Below are 19,535 nucleotides of genomic sequence, written 5' to 3' on the forward strand. Positions count from 1 at the left end.
AAACAACACGTGGCAATGTGACGTCACAGTCGACACCACCTTGGCAACAACAGCCACATTGTTTACAAACAACATAGTAGCATGGCTTCACATGCAAGGGGTCCTCAGACAATAAAACTCCTGTTGTATACACGGATTTTGTGTGAGTGTGATAAATGTGACCATAGAATGATTGATAAGAAATGCCAGGAAAGGAAAGAAGGAGTAAGGTATTAAATCATCATTTGTTACAATATCCAAATCACGAAAAATTGTCTCAATGGAGGACGATGAACATCAACGAATATTTATCAATCTTTTCATTGGGTTAATGAAGATTACAATCTTCAACAGAGAATAATTTCAACTTTTGTAGAGAAAAACACAAAACTGAAAGGAGGCTTCTGAATATTATTCGAAGTCAAACATAATTCGACGGAAGGTCAATAATATTGTTCTAAATCTCTCATTTCCTGTTAAATTTCCAAGCATCTTTATTCCTGCCGGAAGTGTGAGTTTAACAATGAGGAGAGAAACTGTTTTTTATTCTAAAACTATTATCAGATAAAATGTGTAGTCTTGGAGACGTAGCTAAGAGTTCCCTGAAGATAACCTCCGTATATATACATGATTCGCCAATAAAAAAATATATTTTGTTTGTATTTTCAAAATATATTAAGTACCACGTCATAATACCTGTACATGACCTCTAAATGTACTTGAGAATTCGATTCTTGCAACTATTTGATTAGTCAGGTTGTTGCTCCTTAGAGCCAGCATGATAATTATAGTCTAGCAGTCACAACGTGGTCGATCTCAAGTCATCAGCATGAGATGTAATCAACCAGTTCAATATAAATATAACATAGAAATCAAAATATCACATATCACAGGCCTTGGTTGCTCGCATCAGAACAGTCCATAGTGCAGTGATGTGAAGAGGCCTGTGCCCTTTATTAACCCCTGGGCATATTCTAAAGTCTTTAGGGCATTAGTTTAGATACAGCAGGTGTAGTAGCTTACCTGAAGTTCTTCAGAAGGTTTAATCTGGCTTGTAGCTCGTGTAGGTGCTTGTCTTTCATGTGGGAGTTGTCCTTTGCCTGTCGCAGCTCTTCACACGCCACCGTCAGCTTACTGCGGCTCTCCTCTAGGCTGTGGCGTGTCTCCGCTATCTCCATGACCAGCACGTGGTTGTCGTGTTGAGCTTTCTCTAGGGCTGAGTGAGCTTCGCGCAGTCTGAGTTCGATCTTCTGGAGTTCAGACTCGCGTTCTTGTAGCTGGCCGACTGTATGTTGCAGGTCGACCTGCATTGCTTCCTGCTCTTCTCGTGATGATTGCAGTGCTTCATAGGTAGCCTGCAGCTCGGCTTCTAAGGAGAAGTCCCCAGATATGAAAGCTGTGTTAAGTGGGTCTTCTTGGGACTCTGGTTTCTCAGACTCTTGACTTAGCGAGGTATCTTCTTGAGGCTGTTGTTCCGTCAGGTCGTGTGCTGGGTGGGAGGATGAAGAAGTGCCTGCACCCATAGTAAGCAGGGCTGGGCAGTCCAGCTCATTCAGCTGCCTCACCAGATTATCGATGGTGTCTTCTTCGTCTGTGAGCGACAAGTCTGCTTGCGACATTCTTGGAGAAATATCTTCATTTCTCTTTATTTTTACCTGCAGTGCCAGGTTCTCAGCATCAGAACTTTGCAGGGCAATACGCATATCTTCAATGACCTCTCGTAAGCACTGTAGCTCCTGTTCTTGTAGAAGAATCTGACGTTGGAGATAAGAAGTCTCAGCATCCAAAGGTTTTGACGAAATGTTTGAGTTACGATCGACGTGAGCCATCTGTCGGCATTTGCAGCAAACAACCCCGGTAGTGTCACACTTGTCCGACACTCGCGTCTCTTCGCTCTCCAGCTTGGCATCCATCTGAGACATGCTCTGTGAGATGTTCTCCAACAGGTCATAGCGCCGCTGGACATTGACTACAGATGTCACCAGTCGAGGATTGTTAGGTCGTCGGCAATCCAATGGCACGATGCTATTTACTTTGGCAGCTTGAGTTAACTTTGTGAATAACTTATTGTGGAACTCATTAAATTTGAGATGCAAAGGACATTCGCTGTCTTGAAACTTGTCTACGTTAACCGATGACGAATTGAGGGATCCATTAAGTGTCAAATTGGAACCTGAACAGCGGCATCTCTGCTGTGCTGCCTTCTTCCGGTCGTCCGGTAGCCCCAGCACCTGACACAAGGCGTCCATATCCTCCACACTCACCTTCCCCATCCCAGAGTAATCGAGATATCTGAACACTTCCTCGATGTACTGATCAATACCCAAGGATAACACCGAAACCTCGTTTCTTGGTGACTCGGGGACATGCAAGTTATAACTCAGTGCATACTTCAGCCAAAGACCCCGACTCAGTTCAACAGGGACGCCACGAGGCCTCATACAGTCATTATTTATTTTACTGTTTCTATATATATCTCTGAAATATTTGATACACGATTCGTTTTCTAGTTTGCCTTCATGACACACTTCCTGGGTGTCACTACCGTCCCCTGGGTCCCTCACCACGCTCAGACCTCCCTCCACAACTCCGTCTCTCTGTTCATTGTATCCTGGTAAGTTACAGCTCTCTGGAAGTGACTCGTAGGAGTTAGTACTGCTTTCGGAACTACTCCTACCACTTCTTGGAATATTATTATTCTTATTAAGAGCGTTTTTGTTGTCCACACTACCTCCTGTGACATTTTTGTCTTCACTAACGCTATAACTATTATTGGCACAATTTTCCATCTTTACATAACCTTGAGAGGTGTTAATTAACTCACAGGAAATACTAGATTCACTTTTCCTTTCCTCGTTATTTGTTTCCTTCACGTAAATATTAGACTGCACTCCTAAACTCTGACTGTTGTTGTTGCTGCTACGAGTAGTGTCTGATGGGTTAGAAATGTTTTTGTGCACGTCAACTTGATTCTGAAAACTTGCAGATTGGCCTGGGGTTATATTCCGTATGAGCCCCAAGGGTGGCGCATAATCATCTGAGCTGTGCGAACTGATTCTTTCCACCTGTGACTGCGAACACGTCCCAACTCCCTCAGCCACGGGGAGATCTTGCACGCTGGTGTTCTCCTTACTTTCCAAAGTCTCTTTTAATTTGCATTTTCTCCATCCTAAGAAAGGCGACTTGGGAGATCTGTGGTTCTTGTTATTATTGTTTTTATTACTATTGTTTAGGGGAAGCTGCTGAGTGGATGGGGAAGTTTGCGACTCCTCTTTGTTGGACCGGGACCGGACCTTACCGGAAAAGGAGCGGGACCTGAAGACAGCCCTTACGCCGGCGACTATACTAGGAGCCTCTCCTCCCGCTCCTGTTGGACGCTTGCACTCCATCCCTGAGGCACACCTGTCAAAAGGGAAGAATATAAGTTAATGAGATGACTAGACAATAGACTTGAGAATGGTCCAGGACGGACCGAAACGTCGTCGTCTAAAAAGAGTTAATAATGTAAAAATATCCAAAAAGAGTTAATAATGTGACCGATCCAGTCTGCGGAAGAACCCAGCCAGCGATGGGCACTTTCGAGGTGGCGGGGCGGCAGTAGCGGCCTCGGCCCTCACACTAACCCGACTTCCTAATAGAACGACGCATTTTGACATACACTTTACCTAAAGCCAAAAATTGTCGATCTGGAAAATGGTAGACTGTTCCGTTTTCTGTTTTGGGTCCTCTGGTGGGTTAAGATACTTTAGTACGACAGTTTCTTGACGTTGGGGAGCCTTAAGAGGACGGGCTGCTCACACTCACCTGTCCTCTCGAATAATACATCGTATTTTGACGTCAAAATCCCCAACGAACCAAATATGATGTACTATAAATCATAGCGGCTCATAAACATTCACGTTTTTTATGAGTAGGTCTCTTGGTTAGGTAAGATTCCGGTTTTAGTGCACTATTTTCTGTCCGTTGTGGCAACATGGCCTGACAGCTGAGTGAACAGCACTTCGGATTCGTAGTCCTGAGGTTCTGAGTTCGATCCCCGGTGGAGGCGGAAACAAGTGGGCAGTTTCTTTCACCCTGATGCCCCTGTTCACCTAGCAGTAAAATAGGTACCTGGGAGTTAGACAGCTGCTACGGGCTGCTTCCTGGGGATATGTAACAAAAAGAAGCCTGGTCGAGAACCGGGCCGCGGGGACGCTAAGCCCCGAAATAATGTCAAGATAATCTTAAAATAATCTCAAGATAAAAGGGCTCTCGAGGAGGGGCTACACACTTAATCTGCAAGATCCAGTAGCCATACAAGTCAGCCATGAATACCCTTTCGGTTATATAAAAAAAATATAAATGACCGGTTCGATTTCTTTAGTGTTATAAAGATGGGTTCAGGGGTGACTAGTGTAAACTATTTTCTCAACCGAAGAAAAAGGGAAATGTCTTAACCCGACGTGTGCGCAACCCAAACTGCATCAACATACATTTCGTGAATTACTCGTCATCGAATTGCCAATGAACGGGAGTCGGCTGATTAGTACAAAAGAGAGCGATGGACCTGCTATCTCTTCCAGACCAGTAACTATCAAATTTAACAAATTAATTACCGCTCTTTTCTAGCTAACCTATGTATATAGATCTAGACTTTTTAAGACGAACTGTTATTAAAAGGCGGGCGTCCTGTCATACAGCCAAAAGACAGACGTCGAAAAGCATTTGGAAGACCAAAACAATATCTCTGGTGATTTGACAACTCTTCAAATATAAGAACAAAGGTAATCGCAGAAGACCTATTGGCCCCTATGAGGCAGCTCTCATTTATAACCACCCAATCCCACTCATATACATGTCCAACCCACGCTTGAAACAATCGAGGGACCCCACCTCCACCACGGTACGCGGTAATTGGTTCCACAAATCAACAACTCTGTTACCGACTTCACAATCTTAACACCATCTAGCTCGTATCTTGTAACTTTATCATCATTACCTAGCCTCAGAACTTTACATTTATCAGCATTAAACTGCATCTGCCAATCTTTTGACCATTTAAATTTAAAATAAATTTAATTTCCATTTAAAACCCTATTTAGATCAACTTGAAGTGATAGTGAGTCTTCTTCCTACTAATTTCCCTACCGATTTTTGTATCATCGGCAAATTTGCAAATGTTGCTACTCAAACCTGAATCTAAATCATTTATATATATTATAAACAACAGAGGTCCCAGGACAAGCCTTGAGGCACTCCACTTACAACATTATTCCACTCTGCCTTAACCCCATTTATACTAACTCTCTGTTTCCTTTGGAATAGCCATGCCCTAATCCAACTTAATATAGCATCACCATCGAATCTTGGCAGAGTATGGCGGGTTAAAAGGACCGGAAGTGCCAACCTCAAAGATGAAACCGTTGGAATCATGTCAACACCAGTTTGTCAGGGCTAAATGGGGCAGCCGTTTCCCTCCCTCCACGCCGTCCCTCACTCCCCGGCAGCCTAGTCGGAGGCCAACTTTCCCTGGTTTGTAAGAATTTGTTTTTGTTGACACCCCGCAGGCTGAACATTAAATGTCGCCTCGAAATTAATACGCATTTTATATATTATTTTCGTTAGATAAGGATAGGTTTGGTGTATGTATGAGTACCTATGACGTAGATATGCCCAAGTATCATGGCAGTCCTTAGACCTGACTATTCCAATACTTCCAACAGAAACTTGTAGTTTCTAGGCTCTTGACAGTAGAATCTCAAGTAAAGTCTCTCTCTCTCTTTCTCCGTCCCCACCAGACTGGACTCCTCCAACCTCGCGTTTTATCGTAATAATAAACCGAAAATGGAAACCAAAGTCACACAATATATCATAACATTGATGTATTTGAGAAAAAACACAAATATATAGTTTATATAAACACAAATATATAATATATTATATATATATATATATATATATATATATATATATATGTATATATATATATATATATATATATATATATATATATATATATATATATATATATATATATATATATATATACATTCCACAAATTATCACCCGTTTAAAACCATATAATGATACCAAGGTCTTTCCTAGATCAAACCTTTCCTAATTTATATCCACTGTTAAGTATTCTAATTTGTGTTGACATCTTAATATCTTAAACACCTTAATTATTAATCTATGCAAGGTAGCGTTTGACTAATCTTAGGCTGGATTATGAGTGGCTGGGAACAGTGCAGAACATAATTTTTGTAATTGTCAGGGAAAGCGTCAAGCCATTACGACTATATAGCACATGGAAGGGGTCAAGATAAGGATTTGGGATTTGACGGGGGAGGGAAGGAATGGTGCCCTAACCACTTTGGACGGTCGGGGATTGAACGCCGACCTGCATGAAGCGATACCGTCCAGCCCAAGTGCAGAACATAGGGAAGGCTATCTAGTTAACAAGCAGAGGCTAGTAATTAATTACTGAATGCAATTACAAAGTAGTATATAGGCCTACTGTACAATTGTCTTTGATTTCCCCTACCTTTTTTTTTATCTCACAGATGTTTTAAATGGCCTAATCATACAATATTGTTCAAAAATTATTGAAAATAGATGTACCCTAGCGTATCTGCTTAAATAAACTTAGCTTAATTATAAACTCAATAAAGGGCACACAAATACTTGCGAAACTTTTAACTAAGAACAAACAAATATATATATATATATTCTTACCCATATAAACTTATAATATCGACTCCCGCTCGAGTAAAGCCAGTAATACTCAAATCACGAAATTGTTTCAGCTCTTTCAATGAACAATATAGTCAAAATTCACTTAATTTTTCTGCGTTGCCACTGAACAATGAATTAAGTCACTACGACAGATGTTAACGAATCACACGTGAAGTAGAAGACAGGAGGCGGCCGGCACACACCCTCACCCGAGATGCGCCACGCGTGTACTGACCTGCCTCCCGGCCACGGCTGCCAGATCCAAATTGCTGAAAGTAGCGAGCTGACGGTCTAAAAGTAGCGAATTTGTAATAAGAGTAGCCCAATTTTTTGTAAGTGATTGGTAAGGGTTTCAAAGTAATATATTTTGATATATAGAGTACATTACATGATTTTAATTGTTGTATTAATATTATCTCTGCATATATATATTAACAAATATGATAATAGGATAACTTACCAGTATTTACTGTATGAAGCATACTGGGTGTGGAGTCCTTCCACGTCTTCACCGTTGAAAATTATCAGAAGATTGTTCTTGAATATTACAGACTCACATTTAAGCATTGTCATGGGCGGTTCAAATGAACAACAAGTTCCGTTTTCTTTAAGATATGTTTTGATTCTCAAGATTGATATCAAAAGCTCAAGTCCCATTCGATTTCTCAGTTTAGTTTTCACAGACGTTACTCTCGAAAATACCCACTGGACATTACTGATTGGTAAGTTATATATTTTCAACGCAAACTCAGCGAGGTCAGTAAGTATGGGATCGCCAACAGCATTCTTGGCAGTTATTGTCTTAGTCCAAAATGACGATCCAAATGTTGGAATTTCTCTCTCACAAATGTTGGACCAGTCAATGGCTGGTCCAACATTTGGTCCACTAAGCTTAGGACAACTAAGGACAACTGGTCCACTAAGCTTAGACTGGTCAGCTGGTACTAATGGAAGTTCTGAAAATGGTGGCCGTGTGTGGCTAAGTCATATGATAGGTGACAGATTTTTTTTAAATATTAAAAGTTTCAGCATTACTTGGAATATGAGAAAGAAGCTATTTGCAAACTTTCGCTACAAAATTATTGCATCTTTCTTGAATATTTTAAAACTTTTCCTGGATTATCAAATTGTTTTGTTTGTAAGTGGCCCGAAGTGTTGAAAAGTTCAAGTTCAAGTATGTTTATTGAGATAAGAAAGAAATACATCTCAAAAGGGATAGAGTAGCTTAGGCTATTTCTAACCCCCCCCCCCCCCCCCCGGTCGGCCGAGCGGACAGCACACTGGACTTGTGATCCTGTGGTCCTGGGTTCGATCCCAGGCGCCGGCGAGAAACAATGGGCAGAGTTTCTTTCACCCTATGCCCCTGTTACCTAGCAGTAAAATAGGTACCTGGGTGTTAGTCAGCTGTCACGGGCTGCTTCCTGGGGGTGGAGGCCTGGTCGAGGACCGAGCCGCGGGGACACTAAAGCCCCGAAATCATCTCAAGATAACCTACATTGAATTTTTACCCACTGATCTAATAACTGCTTTACACTACCGATTCTTGCCAACCATCGTCTTCCTGACAAAGGTATTAACTGTAAGGGTTGTTGTTGTTGTTTAAGATTCAGCTACTGGGAACAAAAGTTCCAAGTAGCACGGGCTATGGTGAGCCCGTAGTGGACTTACCTGGCACAGGAGCGGGGCTGTGTCAAACTGTAAGGGATCTTTCTCATCATTTATCAATCTGTAAATTTCTAGATAACTTTCTCCCTTTAATGAAGATCCGTGGAACCAGCTGTAGCTTTTGGGATGAAGTATTAATGATCGTTAAGGTTGGGAAATCTATGGCCCCTGGGAGGATTACCCACCTTGCGGTTACTTTGTCTTTCGAAGGGTCCTAGGATCAACGTCCCCAGGGGGCCGGTCTCTGACTAAGCCTCCTGCGGTAAATGATTCAGTCAATCAGGCTGTTGGACACGGCTGTAATTTGTACACATTACATTATAAAAGCACAAATAATAATCATTGAGTTTCATAACATTATTAACCCAACTTGTTTTTAAATTAGCCCAAAAAGTCGCAAGTAGCGAAATTAAAAGTTTGGGAGAGCGGGGCTCTCAAAAGTAGCCCAATTCGCTACTTGTAGCCCAATGTGGCAACCCTGCCTCCCGGCCGACCCCGGCGCTACCTACCTCCAGGGGCAACACTAGGTTAACCCTCACATTAAATTTTGCCACGAAGGACGAATTTATTGGGCACAGTCAAATTCTGAACTCACCTAGTTGTGCTTGCGGGGGTTAGCTTCGGTTCTTTGATCCTGCCTCTCAGTGGTCAATCAACTGGTGTACAGATTCACGGGCCAACTAACGGGAAACATCTCCTGTCACGCAGGGTGCAGTCGCACCTCCACAGATCTCCAGTATCATCTATTGATACTGGTAATGGCTCAAAAGGGCCACCACTTACGGGCTATTCATGCCCGTGCCCCCTTTTGGGTGGCTTAATCTTTATCAATCAATCATGAGTCAACTAGGCTCTATCATATCTACATTTGTAACTGTGTATGAAGTCAGTCTCCATCACATTATATCCTAATGTATTTCATTTGTTAACTACTTTGACACTATAAAAGTTTTTTTAAAGTCCCTGTGGCTCATTTGGGTACTAAGTTTCCTCCTGTGTCCTCTTGTTCGCGTACCACCCGTGCTGAATAGTTTTTCATTATCTACTCTGTAAATTCCTCTGAGAATTTTATAGGTGGTGATCATGTCCAAATTCCAAATCCGCAAAAAATCTGCTAACATAAAATTTCCAAATTTGCCAAAATCCAAATAATGGTCATGACATTCCTGGGTTGATATATATCTGAACACTCAGAATCTCTCCACACACTTTGGGCCTTTGGCATATATATATATATATATATATAATATATGACCGAAAAAGTAAGATTAATAATTCTAACACGAATTTTCTCAATATTTCTTATGTTTCTTTTTTACTGTCGATGGTAATTGAAAAATCAATTCTCCAAAATTCATTTTTATTTCTAGTCTGACGCGACACTTGAACGTGTTACGTAATAACTTATTACATTTTCAAAGACTAGTTTACACACACACAACTGTAACCTGAAAACACTAAACAGAATCTTACTTATACTAACAATAAACATCTAATCCGTCTTACTTATACTCGCATTTGGGTGAGGTGATATGGTGCAACAGTTCTGGATGAGGTGAACAAACTTGTGACTAATACAAGACAGAACACGAAACAATGGGTATTAATTGGATATGAGAGCATAAAAATGGAAGTAACTGCAGAGGGCCTATTGGCCCATACTTCCTCTTGATGCTTCTATATTGGTTCGAAGTCTTGAAGTGGGTAGAATATAGTTGTGCATAAATTGGCTGTTGATTGCTGGTGTTGACTTTTTGATGTGTAGTGCCTCGCAGATGTCGAGCCGCCTGCTATCGCTGTACCTATCGATGATTTCTGTGTTGTTGATTAAGACTTCTCTGGTGATGATCTGGTTGTGAGAGATTAGTGAGAGATTATATGTTCCTTTATGGAGCCCTGTTGCTTATGCATTGTTAATCGCCTGGAAAGAGACGTTGTTGTCTTGCCTATATCGAGTTCTGTGGGGCTTACAGTCCCCAAGTGGGCATTTGAAGGCATAGACAACGTTGGTTTCCTTCAAGGCATTCTGCTTTGTGTCTGGAGAGTTTTTCATGAGTAGGTTGGCCGTTTTTTTGGTTTTATAGTAAATCGTCAATTATATTTTCTGATTTTTGTCTGTAGGGATAACGTTCCAATCAACAATGTCTTTCAGGACCCTTTCCTCCGTTTTATGAGCTGCCGAGAAGAAGTTCCTGTAAAATAGTCTAATAGTGGGTACATGTGTTGTGCTAGTTGACTCTTCAGAGGTTGCATGGCATTTTACCATTCTTTTTATGATGTCTTCAACAAAACCATTAGAGAAGCCATTGTTAATTAGGACCTGCCTTACCCTACAGAGTTCTTCATCGACTTGCTTCCATCCTGAGCTGTGGCTGAGAGCACGGTCGACGTAAGCATTGACAACACTCTTCTTGTACCTGTCTGGGCAGTCACTATTGGCATTGGGGCACATTCCTATGTTTGTTTCCTTAGTGTACACTGCAGTGTGGAAGCCTCTGCTCCTTTCCGTGACTGTTGCATCTAGAAAGGGCAGCTTCCCATCCTTCTCCATCTCGTAAGTGAAACTCAACACAGAATTTTGCTCGAATGCCTTCTTCAACACTACATATGTGTGTAGTGTTGAACTACAACTACCAACAATACACTAAATATGTGTATCCACCCTGGCTGACACCTATATGTATACTTCGGTGCTGATCAAGCAGGTGGGACGGCCAACCACAGAGAAATAGCAAAATCAGTCAAATACAGGCGATTGGAAGGTCAATACACCTTTGTTCCCATAGCGTTTAAGACGCATGACCCCTGGGGCAAGAGTGCCTTGGGATTTCTCAATGAATTGGGCTCCAGGCTCATTGACGTCACCAGAGACCCAAGGGCTGCTAGTTTTTTTATTTCAGCGCTTCAGTGTGGCGGTCCAAAGGGGAAACGCCTGCTGCGTACACGGTTCCTGTCCGAAAGTGGAGGAGCTTCAAGAGATCCATAACCTTTAAGCACTAATTTTATTATTAATGTACATCTTGTAACCTTAAATATCTAATTAAGCACAACAAAACACAAAAGGAAGGGGGAGGGGATAGGAGAAAAGCACACAAATTGTATTGGAGGAAACCTAAACATTCCCTCTAATGCGTTATGTGTGATTTCCTCCGAGGCTAAGGGTCCCCTTCTTCTAGCCAGAGGTGGTACTCCCTTCCATATACGAATAAATATATATATATATATATATATATATATATATATATATATATATATATATATATATATATATATATATATATATATATGTATATGTAGATAATTTTTAAGTGATGGAAGCTTAAATTCCGGACTTTCGGAGTTTTATTTTATTTTCCAGGACGCAAATTTTGACACCTTAAACCAGGAATGTCCTGGTAAATACGGACGTATGGTAACTGTGTGAAACTAACTAACTGTGTGAAATTGTTTATGTAATAATCTAAGATGAGGTCTAATAAAGACCTTTTGTGCCCTCTGTAATGCTTTTTGCGCTACCGCTCACAGGATGGGTATATGGGGTCCACAATAAACTAGGCGCCTCCGGCGGCAACAATCATCAATGTATAGTGGGCGGGGTATGAAGAGCTAGTTCTCACTCCCTTCCCCATCGTAGACACTGATAGGTCAGTACGAGGCTTATTGTGTTGCGTCACGCCTCATAAACTTCTGGAAAGCCATAAACTCAAAACCAGTTACTACAACACCATCAAACAGAATAAAAGAGCATTCAACATTAATACCCTTTATTACTAAATTAATACTTCGTAAATAGATATTATTTAGCATAAAATAATCACCCCCCCTCCACCCCCACAACTCCCACTCATGCGTTCAACCCACTTAATTTGATCACGATCGTATCTCATACAACCTTACCCCAGTTTGTTCCTCTTTATAATTTTAGATTGGCGGTTTAGTGTGTCTAGTTGTTGTTGATAAAGGTCCTAACAGACGAAACATTATCTGTAAATATTGCCTAGTAGTCTTTCTCTTTCTAGAAAACTCATTCTAGTTTCTGGAAAATACGTCCAGCACCACTACAAACTCTATAATTGCAAGGCTCGTATTCCTTTCCAGTTGTCATTGACAAACTATGGAAAATTAGCAATGCGAATAAAATAAAAATAATTTCCTCATCAAATGAACTTCAGCAGTTGTGTAAGTATTTTATAAAAATTAAGATAACTATAACATTAATATATATAGATAAATAAGGAATATCATCAATTTATCAGAACTAGCAGTGCTTCATTTGATTGTTTATGACGGAGGCATCTTAGGGGCGACTACGGTTTGCTGTGTCCAGACATCAGACAATAACTCGTGCGAGTCTACGCTCATTTAGAGGAGAAGCCGTCAGACACGCTGCCATCATCACATACAAAAAGAAGACAAAATGAGTGAGGAAAGCAGGACGGTGTGGGTGGGAAACTTTGACCCTGAGAAAGTAACACAGGATCTTCTATACGAATTGTTTTTGCAGGTAAGTGTCTACAACAGTATTGTTACTGTCGTCAATTGGGGGTCTACGACAGTCGTAGGATCGTTTGCGCCCTACACAGTAGTGTAGTAGGGTAATTTTAGTGTTGGGGTTATTAATGTATATAGTATGCTCGGAAGTGCTGATCCTTTAGTTTGCAGGCTTTCTTGTGGTTACCACATGAGTGACCTTCCTCAGAAAGTGAAGCTGACCACATATGTTGTTGTAGAATACACAACCTAGCACACAGACTGACAGGTTAAAACATAAGCGTTGTCACACTGCAAGCAAATGTCTTCTTTTTTTTTCCTTTATGCTGAATATGTTGGTCTGTTAACTTAAGGATATCTTTTAATCAAATAGTCCAAGCATTGTATTGTCTTGTATTATATAATTAATGTCTAATGAGAGTTGCAGCCCATTAGTCTTCTCTATATCTAAATTACGAAATAACCCAATCGACTTTTATCCGTAATAGGGGTTTTATAGGATCACTTATGGTGTACATATTGTGATTGTTATATTTAAGTAATTATAAAAATGCAAATACAGAACATTGCAACTGTGTTCAAATGAATTTATTCTTGCTTTGACCAGTCTAATATATTGGATGGGTAATGGCAAGTTATATGGGATTGGGTAACTTCCCATCCAATATAACTTGATATTGCCCAAAAATTAACAAAAATAATTGCTATTATTTGACAGCAGGTATGATCTTTGCTGTTTTCTGCTATATATATTTTTTTTTTAATTTATAAACTTTATTAGTTATAGCATTAGAACAGTTTGATATTTTAATACCAAAATCGATTTTAAAATGCCCTTAAATATAACGGCAATAAAAACTTGCTTTTTCACTATTCAAACCATGAAAGCATCCAGCCAAGCACAGCCTTACTTAGCTGGAACTTGTTTTTTTCTGCACCTGATTTGAGGTTCTGTACAAGAATGGATGATGTCGCTAAACACGTTATCTACAAAAACCGATCCCATCCAAATGTGATCATGATCACATTTGACAGTCTCCGTGGTGTAGTGGTAAGACACTTGCCTGGCGTTCCGCGAGCGCTATGTCATGGGTTCGTATTCTGGCCGGGGAGGATTTACTGGGCGCAATTCCTTAACTGTAGCCTCTGTTTAACGCAACAGTAAAATGTGTACTTGGATGAAAAAACGATTCTTCACGGCAGGGGATCGTATTCCAGGGACCGTAGGATTAAGGACTTGCCTGAAACGCTACGCGTACTAGTGGCTGTACAAGAATGTAACAACTCTTGTATATATCTTAAAAAAGAAAAAAAAAAAAAAAGAAAAAAATAAATGATATAATAATCTATAGACATGTGTTCATCACTGGTGTAATGTCGGAGGCTGTGTGTTTTGTGTGGCCAGGTTTTCTCAAATTCATTCAATGATCTGAAAGAGGATTATCCAGTTTCATTCCACTCATCATAATACTGTAGTTATTATGTAGAAAATAATTAGTCGTAATTATTAAAGTAATGTAAATAATTACTTTCATTACTCTTGTCATTTTCTGCTCAGTTATGTTTTTATTGGTGCAAATGATAGGGCATGTTTTTGTGCATATTTTGATATGTACCAGAATCGCTACAAAATAATTAAATATTTATTTTTTAAAGTTATTTTGTTTGGCACAACATTCTTGATATGACTTTATTGCTGACAGAGGAGTTCTACTATAATATTTTATGGCAAAATCTGTGGTGTAGATCTTTAGAATGGAAAACCACAAACATGTCCACAGATGAAATACGGTACTTGCCGAGATATCCAATTTATGTCGGTGGCTAAAGATTTGTCTCGTGCCAAGAGATTGGCCACACGTTTCTGTTTATGCTTGGTAATCCAACTCGTATGGGGCCCATCCCTTATTTCAGTCGGCCTAGTTTCTTACCATGAATTTCCAAATATTTACAAAATCGTAATTCTTTGTACAGGTACTGTACTACAACCTGGTTACTCTGCCATTTGCAGTCGCATTTTCTGAATTTATCCGCTTTCTTGCGTTTGTGCAAGTACTGTATCGAATTCTCCTTAGGCAGTCTAGATGTACAAACAATTATGTAGTGTGCAAATATGATGTCAGACACTATACATGTTTAAAAAAATGTAGGTTATAAATTTTAGCAATATAAGAATTTTGTTTTCTGGTACTGTACACTAATGGAAAAGTATAAAATTACATCAGATTTTATACTTTATACTAAGATTTGCCAGTATAACAAAAAAATAAATGGTAGTAATAGTCACTAACATTAGGAATAACAATACTGTACAATGCAGTAATTCCAGTACAGTAGGCCACTTTATTGTAAATTGAAAATTACAAATAAAAAATAGTGATACAGCACAATATTATGAATTATAAAAGAATAGCCACCATACTGTTAAACAAATTGTTTCTTGTTGATGAATCGAGTCCCAGTGATGTAGTGGTTAAGACACTTGCCTGGCGTTTTGTGAGCGCTTTGTCCTGGGTTCGTATCCTGGCCAGGGAGGATTTACTGGGCGTCAATCCTTTAACTGTAGCCTCTGTTTACCCAACAGTAAAATGGGTACCTGGTTGTTAAACGATTTGGCGGAGTCGTGTTCTGGGGAACATCCACTTTGAGGCGCTGAGTTTATTGTGAAGTTCCCCCTGTGCGCATGAAATAGTGTTCCCAAAACATTATTTTTTTTGTTTGTGAAATGATAAATTCCCTTCCCTGAACATGTCTATGTAAAAATAAATACCAAATTCCACTTACTTTGGCGATAAGGACGTGGACAAGGTGTGTTGTGATATCGTCATGGGCTGGTCACCTGTGCGTGAAGCTCCCAGAGGCAGTCATGTGGGCCATTCGAGCACCGCGAGTTGCCACAAAAAATATATTTTCAATTATTTGTTCTATGTATTTCCAATGCAGTTTTATTTGTTTTTTATTGTATATGATGCATATTTGTGTTCTTTATAATATGTATACAATAGAATGTTCATAATGTTCCATGGAACTGTAATACATGTCAGTAATGTGTCCACAATAAATGTACTAATATTACTTGTTAAAAATTCACTAAAATTACAATATGTACAGTTTCACACACTACTTACAGTGACACACTGCATTACACACTCGGTACTTCGGAAGAGAGTAATAATCAAGGAAGTAGTCCATGGTACAGCGCGACTTTGCTCTCGTTGCACCAGGTACAGATAAATTTTTGCCTCCTGTTTCTTCGTTCTGTGTGCTTGCAAATGATGCACTCGCATACACCCTTGGCTTTAGTACTTGTAGGTTGTATGTAGCCAAGCTTGTAAACCATAAGGTAGTCTTGAAAAGATCTCTTTGTGAAGTCCCTCACTGGAAGAGATTAAACCATTCTGGAAGAGATTCAGCTATTCTTGAAAATAACTATGGAAAACACCATGGAAGCCGCTAACACTGTTCATCTATGCTACTTGTATCAGATGCATCATCACTGAACCCAGAAAACAATTCATCTATGTATCATCTATATAAATTTGAGAATACATAGGTGGGCAAGGGTGGTGCTCAGAGCTACAACTGGATACGCTCACTGTATCCTCTTCATAGGTGCTGTATAACTTGCATCCGACCTTTGTGTTAGGTCCTTATTGTGCCTAGCTTCATCAAGGACATAAGGGTCATGATATTGAAGTAATAAGGTCTGAATTTCACCGACAGAGCGATCTTTCAACACCTCGTCGGACAGGTGTTTGAGACCCAGAGGCGTGTGCGCCACCCGTAGTTGCTCACTCAGTACTAACCCAGCCAGCAGCAGCCCTAGGACATTCTGGGAATTTTTGCCAAGATGGCTGCCTTTCACAGGAAGTTCAAAGGGTCCATTTTGTACCCAACCTACCGCGAGCGCGTTTTGACCGTGTACGAAAAAATAAAAAATACTTTTGTCGGTTGGTGCAGTAATGGGCGAATGGCATTTATTGTTTGGCACAGCGCAGTGGTTAAGGACTTGCCCGAAATGCTATGCGTACTATTGGTTGTACAAGAATGTAAGAACATTTGTTTGTGTGTGTGTGTGTGTGTGTGTGTGTGTGTGTGTGTGTAAAAATAATAAATGATGGCTTACAGGTATGACTTGTTTTAAATTAAAAGCAAAATATAAATTAGAATATTCAGTGTAGCATTGCTAATATAATTGACAATATATTAATATGAAGTAATGATGTAAGTGGAGATATAATTTATATAGTACAGTACAGGATTAGAAAGTTACTTGATTCCATCAATACAGCAGTAGTTTTGTAATAGTGGCAATACATCCTCCTGTTTAAATAGTACTTTTTACAACTGTGTGGACCATCATGCATTCATAGACATAATGGACAGTTAAATAGTAGAATTTTGTATAACGGCATTAATTTTATAGTCTAAAAAAAAAAATACCAGTACAGCTAAAAACTAAGCTTTAATATTCCTAGGCCTAGTATAGCACATATATGTACTATATTATGCCTCAGATAGTGGGTATTAGGCCTAGGAAGGTTAGGTTTAGTTTTCTTGCAACATCAATACAAAAACTTTCCTGGTTTGTCGAAATTCACTAGTACCAGTTCCTACTTTCTAATTACTTTTTTACGTCAACATACCTGTATGTATGATTTTCCTCATTGTTAAGTTAAGCACCTCATTGCATTATTAAACAAAGCATTTTAGGCAAAACTTGAAATACTGCAATTTGCAAAACAAAATTATTTAAAGGTGTGAAGGGGGTAAACTCTTAACCCTGGAAACACAAACCGAAACTCTCTCTATTTTCTGCTTGTTACAACTTGTAATAAAGTTGTTACATCTTGGCTTAGCGTGTGTATGATGTATTAGAACGTGTTACATTTTGATATATTGGTTGTTATAACTGGTTAGGGAGTGTTAAAACTTGTTCGAACATTGTACCAACTTCGTAGTTTTGGTGTGTGTTTGGCGGGAATACTGTAATAGAGAAGTAAGCTAACACAAATTGAAAAGGTTTAAGAAAAATAACAGATGAATACAATAGAAAGGTAATACTTTAAAGACAAGCATAAACGCTTACATTATGGCGTCAGTGGTTCTGGCAGCAGTACAGTTGTTTATTTACATTAATACAGTAACAGAATGGAAATACTAAAGAGTAATTTAGAAAAGCAACTGTAACATAGAGTAATAAAGTATAATTTCAGTTTAAGTTTAATGGAGCCAACACTTGAAAATAAACAAGGATAAAAAAGTACAGGAGTAAACATTTTATAAATGAAATGCAAAAACTAGATGACGATGAAGAAAGAACATATTTATTAAGAAAAATTTAAGAATGATTAACAATAATACAGTAACTTAAATTTAGGGGAAAATGTGAGGGAAATTAGTTACATGGTATTGAGTACACGATATTAATTTCGTGATATTAAGAAAATATGTTTTGCGTCTCTTTTTAATTAAACTGATTGGGAGACGTACAACTTTTAACTACATTTAGGAGGTCATTCCACAATTTGAGTCCCTTTGATTTTCATAGCATTTCTGCTTTGGTAGAGTCTCTAGGATTATTGAAGTTACTGGATCTGTTCCTCATGTGATGAACGTAAGTTCTATTACAGTCTTCTAGGAAGTGTTTAAGTTCAGGATTGGTATTGCAGTTCAGAGTTTTATGGCTAAGAGAATGGCCATAGGAATTCTAACGTAGAATTCCTATAGGAATTCCCATACGAAGTCTAACGTAGAATTCCTATAGGAATTCCCATACGAAGTCTAACGTAGAATTCCTATGGCCATTCTATGGCCACATACTTCTTAGCCTTTCAGAGAATGGCTTAGAGTATGTGCAGAGCCCTTGTATTTATAAATACTGAAGATAAATATACAAATATCCTCAATAGCTTTCCCAAGGCTCCAACTGTTTTTTGCAATGTTAAGTCCATCAACAAAAATCATCAAAACTGATTGGTGCCTTATTAATAGTTATCATTCATACTCCAAAAGCCAAATTTCAGTGTGTTTCAACCTGTCGTATGAGGGGAAACTAGCAAGAGAACCAAAAAATTTAACTACATCTTGCAGAAAACAAAATGTTTTCACTAATGGAATGGCACTGTGGTGTAAATGCGAGGGGTCGAGAGTACATGGCTTGATCATGCCTGGACAGGTCGAGTTGGGGGCAGGTAGGTACATTACGTAGGCCACCATGCGGGAAAAAAAATCCCCCTAATTTTAGCAGGAAACTTCAGTCTTCAGTCTGTGTACACAGTTTTTAAGATACACGTATTTGTGCTTATTATATTAGATAATTTTTTTTTTTTTTTTTTTACTGTAATGAATTATTTTAATATAATTTTTGGTTATACAGTAATCATAGGCCACTCCACATGCCTCTCGTTCCCCAGACGGTACCTTCCGACTATCCCCAATCCTTTGACACCACCTACCCCAACACTTCCCATACCCCACATATCGAGCCACTGTGGTATGGGTTTAATACGATATGGCCCAATGCCATCCTTGGTTATCCAGCAAAATCCCTAGTTTTCCAGATTTCTGTCCAGATATAGCAAAGCTTTGCCAGAAAAGTTATCCGGACTTGATTTTGGCTGGATAGCCCAAATATCCAGTTCACTCGGTTTCAGATAACTAAGCTCATTCAGTATATATACAGT

At 39.4% G+C, this 19,535-nt stretch overlaps 2 protein-coding genes across 3 annotated transcripts in view; one reads left to right on the plus strand and one right to left on the minus strand.

Annotated features, from left to right (window-relative positions):
* The window catches only part of LOC123744942 (uncharacterized), an 89,989-nt gene extending 83,078 nt beyond the window's left edge, over positions 1 to 6,911 (minus strand). For both annotated transcript variants that reach the window (XM_069306327.1, XM_069306326.1), the window contains exons 1-2: positions 6,694 to 6,911; positions 1,003 to 3,381 (exon numbers count right to left, since the gene is read on the minus strand). In XM_069306327.1, coding sequence (XP_069162428.1) covers positions 1,003 to 3,368 — 2,366 coding nt within the window. In that variant the 5' untranslated portion in view covers positions 3,369 to 3,381; positions 6,694 to 6,911. The remainder of the gene's footprint in view (positions 1 to 1,002; positions 3,382 to 6,693) is intronic.
* Positions 6,912 to 12,641: 5,730 nt separating this feature from the next.
* LOC123745011 (E3 ubiquitin-protein ligase TRIM21) overlaps positions 12,642 to 19,535 on the plus strand; it is a 35,494-nt gene continuing 28,600 nt past the window's right edge. The window contains exon 1 of the mRNA XM_045725260.2: positions 12,642 to 12,862. Coding sequence (XP_045581216.1) covers positions 12,776 to 12,862 — 87 coding nt within the window. The 5' untranslated portion in view covers positions 12,642 to 12,775. The remainder of the gene's footprint in view (positions 12,863 to 19,535) is intronic.

This window comes from Procambarus clarkii, chromosome 57 (genome assembly GCF_040958095.1).
Source record: "Procambarus clarkii isolate CNS0578487 chromosome 57, FALCON_Pclarkii_2.0, whole genome shotgun sequence".
In the NCBI taxonomy this organism is placed as follows: domain Eukaryota; kingdom Metazoa; phylum Arthropoda; class Malacostraca; order Decapoda; family Cambaridae; genus Procambarus; species Procambarus clarkii.